The 20,452-nt window shown below is 44.4% G+C and overlaps 1 protein-coding gene across 1 annotated transcript in view; it reads right to left on the minus strand.

Annotated features, from left to right (window-relative positions):
- Window positions 1-70: 70 nt before the first annotated feature.
- The window catches only part of zbtb47b (zinc finger and BTB domain containing 47b), a 33,550-nt gene continuing 13,168 nt past the window's right edge, over window positions 71-20,452 (minus strand). The window contains exons 2-6 of the mRNA XM_085468330.1: window positions 14,598-15,980; window positions 10,606-10,753; window positions 10,043-10,158; window positions 9,077-9,221; window positions 71-8,463 (exon numbers count right to left, since the gene is read on the minus strand). Coding sequence (XP_085324456.1) covers window positions 8,015-8,463; window positions 9,077-9,221; window positions 10,043-10,158; window positions 10,606-10,753; window positions 14,598-15,980 — 2,241 coding nt within the window. The 3' untranslated portion in view covers window positions 71-8,014. The remainder of the gene's footprint in view (window positions 8,464-9,076; window positions 9,222-10,042; window positions 10,159-10,605; window positions 10,754-14,597; window positions 15,981-20,452) is intronic.

Genomic DNA, 20,452 nt, shown 5'->3' on the forward strand with positions numbered 1-20,452 from the left:
CCAACAGATGGCAGCAAAGTTGCCAAAAAAAAGCACTACTGTAATATAAAAAACAAAACACAAAGACATCTGAATTTGCAATAATATATCTATACTGTTTAATATTGAAATGATTTCATTACGCTCTGTTGTGTTACAGACAGTAAACACTAGTCAATAATACAATAAAAGACAGAAAATACAGTCTAATGTTATTAGCACCTCTAGACACTACTGTCCTTGTACTGTTTTTAGTATTTTATCATAGCTGAACGTGACGACTACTGCCTACACATGGGCTTTGTACACCAGAGTTAACTAAGTTGTAGTGTTAACATTATAGAGAGTCAGCAAATAACAGTACACATTATGGTTTCTTTAACACCGCTGCAGTATGAGTAAGGGAAATGCAATGTGATGCGAATGTGAATAATACAGCTTTGAATAGACTATGGCATTGATGCTTATGGTTACCATCACATGTAGCTTCACTCAAAAACAGGGGAAAGCCACCATAAAACATATGTTAAAAAAAAAAACAACAACAACTAAACTTTCTCATGCAAAAATTACACTTGTTTCCCACTTTTAGTTCATATGGAGCCCTCAAACTGCCAAAAGGTAGCAAAAGATTCATTTTAACCTGAATTGAGGAATATCACACACACACACACACACACACACACACACACACACACACACACACACACACACACACACACACACACACATAAAACATTCAGTAAAACAAACACAAAGTTATTTAATTCAGTCAGGTATTCTGTGGTTTTCTCATTTTACTATTGCAGTTACTATTTGCCAAATCACGTGCTCGTTTTTCTTCATTCAGGCTTTTTGACCTACTGATGTTTCATTTTCCTCACCATGTGTTAAATTCTCCTAATGCATATATAATAAATATGGATGAGTATTTGTTAATGGCAGTGACTAATTTGAAATTCATGTAATACTTGTGGAGTAACTTAGAGCGCTTTGTGGCTAGCTTAGCTGAAAACAGTGCCCACAAGGATTGTTGGCTAGCTAGGCAGCTATCATGAAACTATGCCAGCCAGCATTACATACAGTAGTGTTAATCAATCTATTCTTTTGCCAACAGGTATTCAAAAACAAAGTTTCTTAGTAATAGTCAATCTACAGTTTGCCATTTGACATCACAACAGACTGCAAAAGACTATTTTTGTGCTAGCATTTAGACTGTTATGTTAGCTTTTCAAAGTTTAACCAAGTAAATTGAAGTTTTATAAAAAGCTTTAGATCTTGTCATTTTTTTCCACAATAGATGAATCCTTTGTCTATAAATGTAATCAAATTTGACACAATTTCTTGTTCACAATTAGTGGAAATGTGTGCGGCATTAGTGAAAACCAGGAGGTAATTAGCTTCATCTCAATCAAAAAATTTAAGAACCCAACCAAATATAGACTGTTGGGACAGAAGTACTGGGCAACCTACACATTACACCTTGTGTGTGGTCAATTACTTTTGTCCATATTCGAGTGGTTTCGAACAAGTGAAACCTCTTAAAATCTCATTTGTATTGCACTAACAATGCTACTTTTTGGTATCATTAGATTTGTCAGTTTTGGGGCTCCATGTGTTTACCCAAACACTAACAGATTTAACAGAAAAAAAATCAACTCTTTACTCAAGAACAAAAAGAAATACAATACTTTCTCTCCAATATCCATCATGAGTTTCAGTTTCTAAAATAAGACAGCAATATTTCCAACACTTTTCTTGAAGGTGAAGGCCACAGAATAAAATTCTTTTGGATACACACTTCATCATTAGCAGCTTTCAAAAGAAAAAAAAGAGAGAGAGAGAGACCTAACTAAGGCTACGTTCACACTGCAGGCGAAAGCGCATCAAATCCGATTTTTTGACCCTATGCGACCCATATCCGATCATGCTATGACAGTGTGAACGGCGCAAATCCGATATTTTCAAATCCGATCTGGGTCACTTTCGTATGTGGTACTGAATCCGATACATATCCGATGTTTTAGAAAGCGACTGCTGTTTGAACGGTCAAGTCGCATTAAATCCGCCTTTTACGTCACCGACACAAGACTGAAGCCAATTATCAGCGCCAGAGAAGCGCCCGAGAAGACATCGCGAACGCTTCCTGGCCATCCAGTGTAGATGTCAGTGAAACTGTTGGGAAGACAACGTAAACATTTTATTTGTACTGTATAATCTGCAGATTCTGACAGAAATCTACAGCTATCCTTTGAAGCACCGCTCCTCTCTTAAACGGCAATAAGGATCATTATTAGGTTATTTACATTATTATGTAAATAACAAAATAACTTAAAGCAAAAATTGGGAAACGTGAAGACCGAAGTCTTTATATTAAGGGCCATCAGTCAAACAATACTGTTGCTCTGGGTCTAAACAGAGCGCGTTGTGTGTGACATCTTCTTTTGCGCATGCGGGCCGCTTTGAGCGTTCACACTAGAGAGCGTTTGCTGTCGCATTTTATTTGTAGTGTGAACGAGCAGACAAAAAAATCGGATTTGATCAAAAAATCGGAATTGAGCATTAAGACCTGCAGTGTGAACGTAGCCTTAGTAATCCCATGAGCACTCTCCGAAGTGCCACTCTCACAGTTTGCTATGTGGCAACCTTGGGTGCACTGCAGAATGCACAGTCACCGTGGTGTCTAGGCACGCACTTAATCACTGACAAACCTTCATTTAAGGACAAGGACAGGTCCACCTTTGCCTAACCTAATACAAGCCTTTGGCTGCTAGCCTTAGTAAATTAGAATTTGGCTAATCAAAATACATAGAGTCAACCTGCCTGGAATACAGGACTCCTGCACACTGTGCAACATTTCCCTTTTCATGTCTAACAATCGTAGCTTTACTGCCGTTTCACTGTAAAACACTTAAAAATAATAATAAAACAGCCTGTTTAATTCATTTTTCACAATTTAGGTAATATCTGGGATAATAAATGTCCATATCTGATACATTTCCTCTTTACAACTCATTGAAGTCTTGTTCTGATGTCACAGATGGCCTTTATCTTTGCAGCTGGATTGAAGGAAGACTAGTTCACAAAAACAAACAAAGGAGGATTAACAAGTCAATTTAGAGTTTTATACCCAAATTCCTCTGGTTACTGTGTCCTCCACTTTATACTATATTTGATACAATGTGCAAGTGTTATAAAAGAAATATATTCTTAGCACAAATACACTATTTTGAGCTTTAAATATCATCAAATCATTTCAAATATGAGCAGTATGATGAATTTTGATTTCCTATCCTATGCATGCTTGGAAGCCTTTATTTACAGCCGGTTTCTTGGTCTGATTCCACACAGGTACACTTTTGATGTCCCTTTTCTCTTTAAATTTCACTTCAGAGGACTGAACATTGCCAAGGACACATTTAGTCAATAACTGCATTTTGATAATTTCCCATTTTAAGGCAAGGAAGTATTTTAAGGAAAGGAAGGATCAAGGAAACTGCTACTATATCTGTATCTCCACTAGATTGAAGGATAAAGTGCACTAAAAGTTTTTCTCGTAATTGAATTTGGCAACTCCGTCCTTCCCTTATGTTTTCTCATGCAATGAAAAAGAATAGTCACATATTAAGTCCCTTCAACAGAGGCAAAGTGGAAACACCTAAGAGTAATTTCTCTTGATAATGGAAGTGAGCAAACCAGTCAGAAACCGCCTGCACTGATTGCACCCTCAAGGAAGAGTCACGGATACTTGTTAAACAGTGGGACAGTATTAAAGAGACTGACCAGAATGCAGAAACACCAGCGGATTGACGCATAACACAGAGTCATCCTCGGTGTGCCACATGCCACACCACAAGCAAGTAAAGTTATTCAGGGAAACAAAACTAAGGTGCAACTTACTAACCACAAACTCAGACCAACACTGAACAAAAAACCCTTAAAAAAAACCTAAAAGGAATTTAATGCTGGAATTTACTTCAATTTATACATGTCTGCTACCCATTTTCACCTTGTATCTGGAAACACAAAACAAAAGTGCATAAATCAGTAGTATAAACTACTATACTTCCTCCTTTACTGTCAGCTACTGTCACTATCCATAACGCAAAAACATTCAAATCCCTCCATATGTAAGGCAAACACACAACCTGTAACCACGGTATCTCAATGTTGTCTCTTGGGCTAGTGCTTCTTAAAACAGGGAAGTGGGAAAAATCTCAATTTTGAGCTTTTACATGCTTCTTCGATGATAACGAGACACATACTATGAACATTAATGTACATCTAAGGGTTGGAGTGCAGTTTACCGAGTTGCCACAAGAGAGCAACAGCACTAAACAATCAGCCTACCAGATTAAATCTTAACTGGCATGTTTCATATATGTCTATATGTCTTATTATGTCTTTAGATTCTTCTGCACATTAATCGAGGAGTTTTATTCACTGTATGGTCACGAATGACAATAAAGTTTCATTTGACTTTGACAGTGTTGGCCATTACCTCCTCACAGTGCTCCAAATGTCTCATTTTAGCTCACTTCCAATCCTGGAGTTCACTGTAATCACAGCCAGAATATTGTTCAGTTACATTAAGTTCAAGAACTCTACACTTTTAAATCATTTAAAGGGCAGTCTCAAACAAGACTCTGTACAAAAGCAGCAAACCAAAATACAAAACAGGTATCGGACACATGAAGAAAAACACAAAGTGTACCATTATTAAATTACGTCTGACGTGGCCCTAACGGTTTAACCGTGGAAATTGAAGAAATACATAGGGGGTGAGCTTAGACATAAGACTACATGAAGGTGCTTTTTTTTTTTTTTTAAAATATAAAACAGCTTATTACATTTACAAAAGCATGTCCACAAATTCCAACTTTCCATAGTACCAGCCAGAACACATTTTGGGGCACATTCAACTGACTCTCCGAATGTAAACATGAGGAATAAATCACAAGGAAGAAGCACATCTTAACAATATTTACAGGTTAATGCCATACTACAGTTAGGCTATAAGTAGATAAAGTGAGCGGGAGCAGAATGATAGTGCGTATTCAGAGACCGATACGAATGCAAAATCGACTGAAGTGTCAAACAAGAGTTCTTATTTTAATTTTCAAATAGGAGTTACATGAAGTGATTGGCACCACTCTTAAATTGATTTGATATAAAACCGAGGATAGTGACACTCTCCCAGTCAGGAAAACCAAAAACTAGCCTGCTAACTTAACCTTTGGGGAAAACTGACAGTATTTTGACGCTTCCAGCACATCTAGGTGACGGCTTCCTAAAGGTTGACTAAATGATAAAAGACAAAGGTTCCGAAACTGCATTTTGGCATATGCTTTCTTTCTTGGGAATTGATGACTACTGGAAGAAAACCAGAATGATTCTGGTACCAAAAGCCTCGTCACTTGCCTACAGATTCTGCATTTTCTGTGCAAATACTTTAACGAGCCACTTCTTTAGTTACACCCTGCTAGTTGTTGTTGGACCCCATTTGCCTTCAGAACCGCCTTAGATCTTCATGGCACAGATTCAACGTTGACATGACAGCATCACACAGTTGCTGGAGATTTGTTCGCTCTACATCCATGATATGAGTCTCTTGTTGCACCACACCCCAAACGTGTTCTATTGGACCTCTGTTAAGATATGGTGACTGTGGATTTGACTACAGTAAACTCAATGTCACGTTAAAGAAACCAGTCTGAGATCATTCGAACCAGCATGTTATTCTGCTGGAAGCAATGGACATGCTTAGGAGCAATACTCAGGTAGGGTGTGGTGTTTAAATAATGCTCAGTTCCTACTAAGGAGCCTAAAGTGTGCCAAGAAAATATCCACCATCCCATTACATCACCAGCACCAAAGGTAGAATGGATCCATGCTTTCATGTTCCTTATCCCTAATTCTTCCCTGCTATCCAAATGGCAAAGGTGAGCCCGTGTATCCAGTTTCCTGTTCTTAGCTGACAGGAGTGCCGCCCAGTGTGGTCTTCTGCTGCTAATATGTTAAAGATGCTCTTCTGCACAACTTGTTAGGAGCAAGTGCTTATTTGAGTGCTATCTGCTCGAATTGCTGCTCACTTGATATTTTCATGTTATAGTCTTTTTCAGACTGAAATACTATGACCAGTCCGTCTGAATCCAACATCCATACAATGTTCAAAGTCAGTCAAATCAGCTTTGTGATGCTCAGTTTGAACTTGAGCATGTTGTCTTGACCATGTCTACATGCCATGTGACGGGCTGATTAGCTCTTTGCATGAATGACCAATTTACGGGTGTAGCTAATGAAGTGGTCGGTGAAATTCGACGCAAAAATCACAAGTAAAATATCTTAAATTTGTACAAAAAAAATTACAATTTCTGGTCACTATGGTGTGCAGGTTAAGAAATAGTCAAGATATTTGAGTGGTACCAATTTTCTTGTTCAGCTCTCAACAAGAACGCAAATAAAGATAATTGCAACCTATTCCTTTAAGCAGTTTATACTCGGATCATGATTTTTTTTTTCCAGATCTACTATGGTTATGACACACAATAGCCAAAAGTGTACACAGAGCCAAAGCCTTTTTTCAGGGGTATTACGCTGTGCTTCCCCAGTTTTAATTAGCTGCTACACGTTACTGTTTTAACAAAAATAAATCACTCTGTTATAATATAATTCAACACTAAGGGCTCCTTTTAGTGGCCACATCTGATGTGCCAAAAATGTATCTCTGCCAGTACTCTTTAAGAATTTTAATTGTTAGATTATAATTTAGTATTTATCACTTCACAACACGGATTACATCAGATTGCAATGAAATGTGGCCATTTGATTCGGCTACGTAAGCACGTTTTTGTGAACATTGCTCTCCCTACACTCATCTAACACACAGACAGTGTTTAGTTGGGAAAATAAGCAGTAAATAACAATAGCAGTAACACTCAATTTCATCCTACACGTATATTGTAGGTCAGAGTACATCAGGTTTTACTAACAAGTCACAGAAAAGTGCCATAACATCTCATAGCCAGATCTCGCAGGAGACGATGCACGCCTGCTTAATGTAAGCCAAAAAAAAGCAAAAAACAAAAAAAAGATTAGAGTCGACAAATTACTCCATCTCCTGACTCGGGAAAGCTCGCATGTTGATTAGCTAAACGTTGATCTGACGATTGTTATCTCAAGTCTCTGCCTCACATCTCAAACACGCACACACACCATCACGAACGCCACACGCTGCATTGCACGGCCGACTTCTCCTTAAGTCCTTAGAAAAAAATGAAAAGAAATGACGTAACGTGCCACGAATTACACACTATTCACAATAATAAAAACAAAGACGGTTAGGAGTACACTTTAAATATCACTGGAGTTAAATGTAAGGTGCAGGATCGATTATAAATGCTGAATTACATTACTTAACTATAGCAGGTGAGCTAACAGGATTTGGTTATTGGCAACGCCATATACATGTATACGCTCAAAGACAAATCAGCATTTGGTTATTGCTGGGTCTGACCAGAACCGCTCGCTACATCTTGGCCGAGAACAAAAAATAAATCATTTCTTCTCGTTACCACGTGGTTCTCCCTCTACTCATGATCCCAGTATGAGTGGAGATTTAGGAAGCGCTTCCTACCATTTCGTAAAAGATGCTACAATCAATACATTGTGCAAGGCTCAGGAGAGAGGCGAGTTGTCAGAAAAAAAATCCCAAATGAAAGCAGGACACATCTGTGAAATTTATGAGTCGAAAAGTAACGGTGAAATGTCCTACTGGACTCTGAGGTTATCTATTGTATTCAACAGAGTAAAAAATTATTATTTATTACTATGTGTGTGTGTTCTTTGTTCTTTTTTTTCTCCTTTTTTTTTCTTTTTTTGACGAGGCCTCCATGTAGCATTTTTTTCTGTTCTTCTCCTCTGTGTAAATGTCACTGAGGCGCATCACTCTCCCTCTGCAGGAGTCCTCTTAAAAGCTCAAAGAAAAACAATAAAACAAAAAGTAACAAAGTGCTTTCAATGCTACAGAGATTTGTTAGTTGTTGGAGTTCATCCTACCAGCAGAAAACAGTGGAGGCGGCGGGGGTAAATGCGGGGTAGGAGGCAGCCCCCCCATGGAGTGCAGCAGGGGGAGGGACAGCTGGGTGCTGTGGAGGGGGTGGGGGCTAGAGGCAGCAGCGGGTGTAGTCACGGACGTGGCAGGGAGTGCCGTGCCCAGCTGGGCCTGACCGGAAGAGTCCGCAGCGGGTGGCGCCAAGGGCCGGTCGAGGCCCAGGGGGTCACCATTGCCGTCGGGAACCATGGGGTTGGTGACGCGGAAGCACTTCTCCCTGTGGGCCTTGAGCATGTTTGAGAAGCGGAAACGCTGGCCGCACACCTCACACGGGTATGGCTTTTCTCCGGTGTGGGTGCGGCGGTGGCGCTTCATGTTGGGCCGGCTCGTGAAGCTCTTCCCACAGATTTCACAGATGTACGGCTTTTCTCCTGCAAAACGGGAGACACAAAAGATGCCTGCTCGATACGTTTTCAACATGCATCGTTAAGTTTAATGCCACAGAATCAGTGTTTTTATATTCGCCATACATCAAATGATTCTGACGTGGAGGGCGGCTGGTTGCAGTAACTCTGCAGTTCTCCTCTGACCTTTTCAGTATCTTTCAGAACAGAGTTTTGATTTGTGGCCTGTGACTTGACTGTTTTAATTCACTCTGAATGCTCTCCACCAGAATCTCTTCCAGCTGTGGCAGGCAGCTGTTTCCAGTAAAAGAACTCTAACAGTCCAATTGGTGTTACCTGCACGGCAACAAACGGATAAAAGATAAAAACAATCAAGCAGCTAAAGAGTCACGTGTTTCTTTCAGCAGTTTTGTTGAAGAGCAAAGCTGAGTTAAATCAAAAGAATACACGGAGGCCACAAAAACTCCAACATGAACGATAATAGTGCTTCACATCTGCTGGGTGTGCAAATAAGCTTTGCAAAGACACAAAGGTGTCAGTGTTTGCAGCTCTGCAATATTTTCTTTTTTAAATGCTCCTTTAAAATAAATGTTGCTCTGCCCTGAAGCAACATGAACACAACCAAAAGAAAGGGACTCACCAGTGTGTGTTTTCATGTGTTCATCGAAGTACTGTTTCATGTTGAAGTCCTTTCCGCACCACTGGCACATGAACTGCTTGTGTCCGATGTGGATGCTCATATGGGAGCGGAGCTGGTATTTGTACTGGAAGCGCTCGCTGCAGTTCTGAAAAGGCGCACAGGAAACAGTTTTACGCAAAGTCGTTTTACAGCTGGTTGTCAAAGATGGACTCGACAGGTTGTACTTCAGTCATTGTGGAGAAAAAGCAGAAGTCGTGTATGGTGTTTTCAACAAAGCACACTGGGACTGACTTGAGCAAGGCTGTAAAATGTACTACTAAATCAAAACTGCCCTTTTTTTAACCTTCCTGTGAACCTATTAGACATGGCGCTCAGTTTTCATTCATAAAAAAAGTGGATATTTTTTAAAAATAGGCTTTCTTGCAAAGGGTTAAACAAGTAGATTTTAATACCACTCTCATGCCTGTATGGTGAACCTTAGACATAATCAGCAGCCAGCTGGGACCTCTATCATCAAGGACTGATCTAATCGAGTAGCATTTTCCCCATTTTCTGTCTTTATGCTCAGCCAACCTAAACTAATTTATGATGTCACTATAAGCACCCAGCGAAACGCTTCAGTATTGAATAACTACCTGCTGGTGGTCTTTTGTCACAGTCTTGTTTAAAAAAAAAAACTCCCAAATTGAACTTGAACAGACATTCTTTCACTGAAATAATTTCATCTATACTTCTCATTTCTTAAGAGAGGCTTTGACTAGATCTATGTGGGTTTTTTTTAAAACGATCAGTGTTTTTTAATCGAGACCGGCACATCTGGACATCTGACTCTGGTTTACTTGATCTCAACCTGTGAATTTCTCAGATTTAAATGACACTCCCAGCGCCAATAATTTTAAATATCTTTAAATCTACCTCATCACTCAAGTAAAGTGGAGAGCTGCAGTGTATAAAAGGAGCTCAAACCTCACACTTGAAGGGTTTCTCTCCTGAGTGCTGTAGAGAGTGAACCTTCAGGGACATGCTGCGCTTGAATGATTTCCCACACGTTTCACAGGTGAATGGCATGTCCTTCGTATGGGCTACACAAAGGCACAAACACAGAGCATGCTTAGTTTGTGTGATTCAATACTGAGCCACTCATGACTGAAATTAAACTAAGCATTTAAGGAACAACACTGAGGTTATTTTTCACTAAATAAATGCTGAGGGCAAAGGGTCCATTTCATCTTTTTCTTCCATCTTAAGTCTGAATATGACTATCCAATCTCTCCCATACTAGAAAGTGGCTAATTAGGACCATATTATTAATAGTCCTTCGATAATAGGAACTCCTTAAATTGCAGTAGCATAGAGTGAGGTAAGCCCATCTGGGAAGTAAGATGCTTATCTCTCCAGAAAATGGAAAAGGAAAGCAACACCCAAAACAAATCCTGCCAAACAATCAGTAGGATGTGGAAAAAGGAAGCCTAAAGAAACACACGGGAGCAAAGTGATCAACCAGGATAGTTGATTTTACTGTCACTCACCGACCATGTGCTTCCTGACATGGGCCATCGTGTAAAACTTCTTCTCACAGATCTCGCAGGAGAACTTCTTCTCGGCGTAGCCATGGACGATCTTGTTGTGCTCGTGCAACGACCACAGCTTCTTGAAGGCTTTGCCACAGGTCACACACTTGAAGAAACAAGAGAGCGAGCATGGAATGATTACTGGGGATGAGATATTAAACAGATTGTGATCTGGAACAGTCTTTACAAATACAATCCAGGTGTGTGTGTGTTTATACAGACACTTGAGCATGCACTGTAGCAAAAAAGCAATTAGAGTCACTAGATTAAAGAAGCAAATGATCTTCAAAACCACAGCAGGAGTCCAGCTGCTCGGTGCCGAGGGGTAATAGTGGAGGTAGTGAGACATATCAGAACTGATTATTACTGACTGCCATTTGACTGAGTTACTGACTCCAACTGGTTTTAGTGATTGCAATTATGCATATATTAATTAGAAACAAAATAACAATTATGCATTAAAAAAACATTTTATTTTATTTTCTATAAAACAACTTCCTAAAATAAAACTGATGTCAGAACAGGTAGCACTGCTAGGACTTAAAGGAACAGTTCTGGTGTGTAGTGAGGGCTGTCTTACAAAAAAGACTGACAAAAATCAGGTATAATAACCACAAACAAAATTCCTGTTTAGTTTAACTGATTCAAACAACACATAGGTTTGGCTTCACACCTTTAGCTAAACCTTAATTTATCAAAAATAGTGTTTTTTAGGGTTTTGTTTTTTTACCCATGTAGTGTTTGCAAAACATATAACTTGACAACTGTAGCTAGCACTGCCAGGAAGTAACAAGTTTTAAGGTTAGTTATTGGTGTTACATCCTGCTTTATTTACGTGTTTAGTTTTCCAAGCTCCAATCTGATGGGCAAGCACCTTTGCTAGCTTGTTGGCTGAGCTTATATGGGTTCCTTCCTTGTTTATGTGTCCTTCCCTGCCTTTTTCTCAGTCCACTCTGCAGCACCTTTGAGGTCACTTGTACCACTTTTTCATTGTGGCGGGGCGTGGCCTGCGGTGCCATGCAGAGGAGGCGGACGCACCTGCACGGCGTCCGCAATCACGCCCCGCCGAATTAAATATTGTACTGGGTCCTGTGGTTGGGTTGTTGTGATAGTGTTGAGCGGGCAGCGGGAGAGCTGCAGCTCTGTGAGTATTGTGGACAGCAACCGTCAAAGCTTTAATAAAAAGCATCAAAATGCCACTGGGTCTGCCGTGTATGTTTGCATTGGTGCCGAAACCCAGGAGGCGGCATGGCGGGTACTGACCAGAGCCAGGGAAGGGAAGAGCTGGCCGAGATGGTGGCCGAAATAGCGGCCACCCAGCGGAAGCAGGCGGCGGAGGTGCGTCGCCAGCAGGAAGAGCTGCAGGACCAGTCCAAGCGCCACCAGGAAAGGATTGGGGAGCTGGCGGCGCTGCTCTGGGCCTGGGCGCCACCCCCACAGGTGTGTCCCAAGGACAGTGAAGCGGTGGAGGAGCCGCGTGAGGCACCTCAGCAGCCGGAGGTGGTGGACGAGTCACGCGGGGGTCCGAGCCTGCCGGAAGAGGAGGAACAGCCGGGTAAAGGGCTGCTCCTGCCGGGAGCGGTGGAGGAGCCGTTCCAATCGGAGGCGGAGGACGAGGCGGGCGAGGGTCTACACCTGCCGGAGGAAGAGGAGCCGCTCCACCCAGAGGTGGACGAGGGGCAAAAGGGGCTGTGCCTGCTGGAGGCGGAGGAGCTGCGCGAGGGGCTGCTCGAGCCGGAAGCAGCAGCAGGAGCAGCAGCAGCAGGAGCAGCAGCAGCAGCAGAGGAGGAGCTGCGCGAGGGGCTGCTCGAGCCGGGAGAGACAGCGGCGATGGCGGCGCCCGAGGAGCCGCTCCAGCCGGGAGAGACAGCAGCGGAGGCGGCGCCCGAGGAGCTGCTCCAGCCGGTAGAGGCAGCGCCGGAGGCGCAGCGAGGGGAGCCGCTCCAGCCGGCAGCGGCAGAGGTGCAGCGTGAGCTGCTCCCACCGGGAGGGGCGGAGAAGCCGCGGGATAAGTCGGTGGTGCCCGTGCTAAGGGAGTCCGCGCCACCGAAGCCAGAGGTTAGCAGGGTGAGCAGAGCGGCCTCACCTCCACCAGAGGCTGGTGCCTGCCGGACATCTGCCCAGCCGCCTGCGAGCTGGGACGCACGACCGTACCGACCGCGCCGTGTCCACCTGCCACGCGGCCGACCTCCGGACCAGCTTCGCCGACGCTGCTGGGTTCGTGGGCGGCCACCTGAACTCACAACTCCCCGTCGCTTGGCCAGGGCCCGGGGGCGCCGACGGTCCGGGCTGATCCCCTCTCCCGCTCGCGGTGGGGGGAGTACGTTTGGCCGGATGGTTCCCCGGCCTCAGTCGGGCGATGGGGGTATGTGGCGGGGCGTGGCCTGCGGTGCCGTGCAGAGGAGGCGGACGCACCTGCACGGTGTCCGCAATCACGCCCCGCCGAATTAAATATTGTACTGGGTCCTGTGGTTGGGTTGTTGTGATAGTGTTGAGCGGGCAGCGGGAGAGCTGCATCTCTGTGAGTATTGTGGACAGCAACCGTCAAAGCTTTAATAAAAAGCATCAAAATGCCACTGGGTCTGCCGTGTATGTTTGCATTGGTGCCGAAACCCAGGAGGCGGCATGGCGGGTACTGACCAGAGCCAGGGAAGGGAAGAGCTGGCCGAGATGGTGGCCGAAATAGCGGCCACCCAGCGGAAGCAGGCGGCGGAGGTGCGTCGCCAGCAGGAAGAGCTGCAGGACCAGTCCAAGCGCCACCAGGAAAGGATTGGGGAGCTGGCGGCGCTGCTCTGGGCCTGGGCGCCACCCCCACAGGTGTGTCCCGAGGACAGTGAAGCGGTGGAGGAGCCGCGTGAGGCACCTCAGCAGCCGGAAGTGGCAGACGAGGCGCGCGGGGATCTGCGCCTGCCGGAGAAGGGGGAACAGCCGGGTGAAGGGCTGCTCCTGCCGGGAGCGGTGGATGAGCTGCTCCAACCGGAGACGGCAGACGAGGCGCACAAGGGTCTGCGCCGGCTGGGGGAGGAGGAGCTGCGCGAGGGGCTGCTCGAGCCGGAAGCAGGAGCAGCAGCAGCAGCGGAGCTGTGCGAGGGGCTGCTCGAGCCGGGAGTGGCGGCGGGGGGAGTAGCAGTGATGGAGGAGTCGCGCGATGGGCTGCTCCGGCGGGGAGCGACGGCGGTGACGGAGGGGCCGCGCAAGGAGCTGGAGGTCCCCGTGCCAAGGGAGCCTGCTCAAGTGGAACGGGCGACCGAGGCGTGCGCCACGCTTGAGATCGCCGTGCTCGCCAGACCGGCCTCACCACCACCACAGGCCAGTACACGCCACACCTCTGCCCAGCCACCTGTGAGCTGGGGCTCACTACTGTGCCGGCCACGCCGGGTGCACCTGCCACGCGTCCGACCTCCGAACCAGCTTGGCCTGCGCCGCTGGATTCGCGGGCGGCCACCTGAACTCGCACCTCCCCGTCGCTTGGCCGGGGCCTGGGGGCGCCAGCTGTCCGGGCTGATTCCCTCTCCCGGTGGGGGAGTAGGTTCGACCGGATGGCTCCCCGGCCTCAATCGGGCGATGGGGGTATGTAGTGGGGCGTGGTCTGCGGTGCCGTGCAGGGAGGGCGGACGCACCTGCATGGCATCCTTAATCACGCCCGCCTAGTTAAAAACACGGGGACTCAGGGGTTTGGGTGTGTTGTGGTGTGACGTGAATTAAATAAAGATGGCTCTGAACGTTGCTCCGTGGTCCCGCCGTGCCTTATTCACGCCACATTCATCCTATTGACTTATCTTTTCAATTAACTTTAATGTATTTGAGCTAGACCTAGCATAATAATGGGGGCTTGTCCGGGATCGGACATCTGGACTGCCCAAAACAATTCTCATAGATCTATATTATGTTAGCTGAAAGACATAGTCCCCAAGCATATAAGTTATACAATGATTATGGTTTAATCGTACCTGGATGCTTTTCTCACAGTCAGTCTGTTGATGCAGCAGCAGCTCGCTCTCTAGCAGGAAGCGTTTTCCACAGTTATTGCAGATTTGCATGCGGTTGTGAGTGACGTTCATGTGTTTTTCTAGATACCAGCGATTGTTGAAGATGCGAGGACACTTTTTACATGGGTAATGTTGCTTCTCCTCCAGCCTCACTTTTTGGCCCAGGCCCTCCAGGTCCAACGCCCTCTTCCCACCCTGCCGCTGGTTGGCCAGCGTGGCCTCTGCAAGCGTCTGCCGCAGAGAGGCAGTGGTACCAGCCATAGCCAAGGCTCTGGTGCCCCGACGAGGTCGATCCATCATAGCTGGCTGCTCCAAGCCTGGAATGTTGAGGGTGTTTTCCTCTTCTTCTTCATCCTCCTCCTCATCTTCCTCTTCACTACTTTGCCCCAATATGTCACCCCTCTTCAAATCTTCCACATCCTCTTCTCCATCTGTATCATCGTTCTCCACTTCATTATCCTCATCGCCCTCTGAATCTTGCTGGTTGTTACGGCAGCGGCCAAACATGGTGGAAGTCTCTGTAGAAGTGGCCGATTTGCCCTCTGATCCCTTTGAGACGTTAAGAGTCTGGTTATTAAGGTTGACTTCGACGATGATCTGATCTCTGTTGAAGGAGGCGTGGCCATCTGCTGTCTTTGACTCCTCTCCATTTCCTTCCACTTTACACAAACTAGCCACACCTGTGCTGGCCCCGCTTCCCGAGCCTTCTTCCTTCTGGTAGTACTGCTTTGCCTGAGAAGCCGTCTTGCCTGTCTCTTCTACTCTGACAGAAAAAGGGCTGTTTCCTTCTCTCGTGTACACCCTGCCGAGCTCTGACTCCTGTTTGATCTCACGGTACATCTGGCTAGGGGGCATCGCTACAGAAGCCGGCTCACTGCTGGCATGCCCTTCTTGATTGGCCATATCTGTGCAGGTGGTTCTCAGCGAGTGGCTGCTGATAAGGTCGTGACAGGAGGCTGCGATGTCGCTCATCTGAAGCAGGGTAGCGGCGTTGAGCACGTCGCGAACAGTGCGGCTGCTCACCAGCAGTTTGGAGGTGTAAATGAAGTTGAGGATTTGCTGAAGGCCCTGAGAGGTCAGGGCATCCAGCGACAGGTCCACCCGCCGCAGCTGTTTGCTTTGGGCAAAAAGCGAGTGGAAGAAAGGGCTGTAAGCTGCCAGCACACCCTTGTGGGCCGGAAAGGTGCTGTGCTGACGCACAAGAACAATGTCAACGTCACACAGGTCAGGCTGGAAGAGGCGCTGCTCATTCAGCCTGTCCATCAAACAGGTAAAGTGCAGAGCCACATCCTCCACTAGAGAGAACTCAGCAGAGGGGAAGTCTGTTGTTTTCTCCACTATGAGCTGTAAGAGAAAGTGAAAGGAAGAAGTGAGACAGAAAAATGTGTCATAATCATTCAAAAGCCAATAAATATTATAGTAAAGAAGCTCTTTAAACTTCACCATCAAAACTACCACGACAGTGTCCCCTTCAGTTACTGTTCTGGAGCTTTTCATCATAATACATTACCTTAATCTGAGTGAGTCTGCTCAGTTAACATACAATTGTGGATTTAAGCCAAGAAGGACAAGTCCTTTAAGTGCCCAGGTTTCCTTATGCAAATATGCTGAGTTGTGTTCACTAAGGTAACTTTAGAAAGGCTGCTGGATTGCTCAGTGGTGTGGAGAAACCCCGTGAGGCCTCTGTAACTTAGGCTGGCTCAATAGGGATTTGTGTTTTCATAAAACCTCCTTTGAAAGACGGTTTCTCCTTTTAGAGGATCAATACGAGCATCTCCTCACCCGCAGAACTCAAAGTCAATCATTAATGGGATCGTTTAAAACTCAAGGTTGAGACAGTTTTTGAAATGTAGCTATAGGTCACTTCATCAGTTCATTGGGTGTATTTTCTTATTGAGTTGTAAAAACATATACAAACACAGAGGGCAAATGATCTGAGCAGATAAATGCTCTTGTATTTGGTACTGGTAGATGTTTTAAATGTAGATAAACCATAATAAATGGACGTTTTTGGCCAAATGATCTCTCTCAAAATAAGAAGAAATGTAACAAGAGCTACAATTATGCTGAAATAAACTTTTATGTTTTTACTGTGACGTATGGCACAAATTCACCCGCCGCATCTAAGAAGCAAGACACAAGTCAGTGAAAAATCAAAAGGTGTAACACTCAGCGCTCTGTGCAAGGTCCTCAACTTCCCAAGGTGGGTTTATTTTAGCACAGGAAGGGCAGGGTTTCGATCCAGACGGGATGTGAGTGGGGACAGAACAGCAAACACCGCGCACACACTCTAACACACACGGATATGTGATGTGCATCCATGCAAAGACAGCAGAAATGCGTGCGCACACACAGCCGAACACAACAAACACAAACAGAGTGTCTGGCCTCTTCTGCAAGGACTGACTGCTCTGTGCATTGGTATTCAATGCCATTTCCCCCCTATTAGCCGGCTCTCTCAGCACACCCACTCTCAACACTGTCCCAGAGGAATGACGAATTATGCACACGACAAAACACGTCCGGAGAAATAATTAGGGAAACCATGCTGAATAAATACTAACTAACCCTCCAAACAATTAATGGAAATTATAATTCAGGGCACCTTTTGAAGGTAGAATAGGATAAGTATTGATACAAGCCTTGTTTTGGTTAACACACTGCCAGAGACGATACAGCAGCAAGCCCCAATTACACTTCTACACCTCTCATTTTTGAGTATTTTCAGCTGCATGTGCAGAGCGAAACATGTAACAAAGAAAAGAAGGAAATACATTTTATTCATAATGCATTTCATTGTCAGACAATAACAACTATGGTATTTAAGTAACAGACAGACTTTTGATGGGCATGAATCACACTTCATGTCTCCTACAATGTTTGTGCGTCTCCTTTATTGTAAAAGTACTTTGTTTTCCTTGCTTCACGACATATTTTATTCCTAAGATCATTGAAAATGACTTTTCATTGTGCAGCCTGAAAAATGGATTTGCATTGGGGCCTAACCTTGAAAATCTGCTCTGTTTGAAGAATTCAATTATGGAGTGTTAGATTTATTCATAGTTTTGAGCTGCTAAATTGGACTCTGAGCTAGAGGAGAGGAGATCGGGTTATCTCTCTCCATGCAAGGCTACAGACATCGCCCAAGGGCAAAACGCAGCAGCCTTAATCAGATCAAGTATAAGTTGCAGACTGGAAGTTATGTTCCTATGGTGATAACGATCGGCTTCTTCTTCTGGGATTCAAACAGGACAATGTGGTCAAAGATTAAATTCTAGAAGAGGAGCACCAATACATTCAAATACATCCACGACTGAAAATAAAAGAACCAACAGCATCTTTTAATTTAAAGATTGCGTTTATTCTCTATAACTATATTTTGAATTATAAGGCAGAACATACCGTTTTCCACATTGACTCACAAAAAGTGAGCGTACGACCGCTTAGGTTTGTTACCTAGGATGTGAACTTGCTTTAAAATGTTGAATGAGATATTATGGACTAATGTGTGGATTTTATTTATACTTACACTCATCTGGCTAAAAATGTGGCCGTCAGTATAGCAGAAGACCAAGCTACTCTTTTAAGGTCTGTGGTCCATCTTTAAGTAGCCTCCAAATGTACATTTAAGGTTTGATTGTACTGCCAGTGCAATAAAAAACACACAATGCAACATGATCAGGCATGGATTGACCTCCCCAGAGCTCTGATCTCAACATTATTGAAGCAGTGTAGGATCATTTTGACAGGAATCAGGAGAAAAGGCAGCCAACAGAAGAAGAAGAGCTTAGAAAGCTGTCAGTAAAAATCTGAGTTCATTCCTGGAACTCCTTAAAGAAATGACAACAAAGATTCCCTAACAGAGTTCAGGCTGTGTTGAAGAATAAAGGCGGTCTGACCAAATGTTGATTCACCATCTCTGTTTTCTTTAAGCACTGAGCCGCTCTACGTTTACAACACCTCCTTAACTTCCTATCATACTTCTATTAGTAATAAAAGGAAACCTTAACAGCAGTAATTATGGCAGCAGGTCAGCCCAGGTGGGAGGTAACAAAGCACCATGGAGATTTGTTTCACCGCTTTCATAACCGTTAATCCCAAAACAAAACACTAGAAAGTCAAAAAGAGATCCTAGCCAACTCAAGGAGTTGGTATAATTTACCTAGCTAGCTACTAGTGATAAAGTCTTTCATCTGTAGTAACTGGTTGTGCATAACTTCATCATTCTGCAGGTGGATGTCTACATGTTTTATTAAAAGTTCCTAGATGACAGAGAGGTTTAAATCAGCGAACAAATCCATTATTTTCATCTTGACAGATGCTTTTAAATTATTTAATCTATCTGCCAATAGCTGTAGTTACGACACGGCTGCCGTGGATGTCACACCGTGTGTCAAAGACAAAGTTATCTGTCACATTTCAACACACTGTATCCAAACAAATTCACTGAGTGCTTTGAATTGAAAGACTCATCTGACTCCCCTGATCCCTGTCTGCCATTAGCTCCCTCGCTCACCCCCCTTTTCTCTCCGTCTCACTCCTTTCCTTGGAAATGTCAGCGAGAGAGCTTGTTTGCTGTCATTAGAGAGAGAGCCACCTTTAACCAGCCTCTCAGTCAGATGTCTCCCAATACATTATTCATATGTGGCCTGACCTGCGAAAAACACACCGCCAGGGGGATTTACTGACGCGCCCAACACGAGGCGTCATTTAAACCGGCTTCAATCAAAGCTCTGCGCACCCTTTACACGCAGCTTATTTCATCTTCTGCCAAACACAACAATCTGAGAGGATCCTTTTGCACTGTAGAGGTCTTTGCACAGGGGTGGACTTTTCATGTTCCCCGGGGGCCACATGAGAAACTGGCAATGTTGTGGAGGGCCGCATCAATAAGCTTATAAAGATAGTATTAATAATGAGTTTAGCTCATTGATGCACACCTCCACAACATTCCTAGTTTCTCATGTGGCCCCTTGGAAAAATTATTATCCCACCCATGGCTTAGCAGGTCTGTCTTTTGCAAGGTTGCTCTCAGGGCTGATGCATTTTAGCCCCATAGAAGCAATAAAGCATGTTTTTTGTTGTTGGCATAGGTTAATAAGGTAACACTCCATCCACTGAAGACTTACTTGGGATATTTAACTCAACCACAGCTGTACTGTTATTGTACACCTATTATTTCACAGTACTTCCCATTTAAAGATTACACTAATTGACCTGATGGAGGATTTAGAATGACTGTAAATGTCAAAATCTGAAAGGCAACAGATTATACAAATCCACAGCCAGCTACTGTTTAATGGTCATAATGGGATGCTGTATTAAAGAAAACATAATTCACCCAAGTATGTGTGCATGTGTCAAACTGCCAGTAGCAATGCTTTAATAGAAACTGGTGGTTTTAAACGTCTTTATTATTAATTTTATTTTGATAAAGAGGTGATGGAATAGGAACTGGGTCACGTTGGACCAAAAGGTGCCTGCATCTTTCATGAGAGCATTGTTTTAAAAACCAATTATTGTTGTCAAATTAGTGTTGCTTTAATTATTTATCTTCATACAGAAGTCAAACTCTAAGGTGCAAGTCAAGCCCACAGTTAATATGTCAGTCAAAGTGATTAAAAAAAAATCAGAAGTGTTGAATCCTCACCCGGCTCAGCCACGTCAGAGCCAATGGTCTGCTCTTGGCAGCGCCTCGGCAGCTGGACCTGAGCCAGACAGAGCTGAGCGTGAGGATGAAACCCTTCTTTCTAATCTGACTTTCTCTGGTGAGAATGCTCCTTCTCTCCCACACCTTTTCACGGATAGTCTGGGTG

Source organism: Copadichromis virginalis, linkage group LG9, assembly GCF_057382275.1.
Source record: "Copadichromis virginalis isolate Kocher_CV1m ecotype Utaka linkage group LG9, C_Virginalis_male_GT1.1, whole genome shotgun sequence".
Lineage (NCBI taxonomy): Eukaryota > Metazoa > Chordata > Actinopteri > Cichliformes > Cichlidae > Copadichromis > Copadichromis virginalis.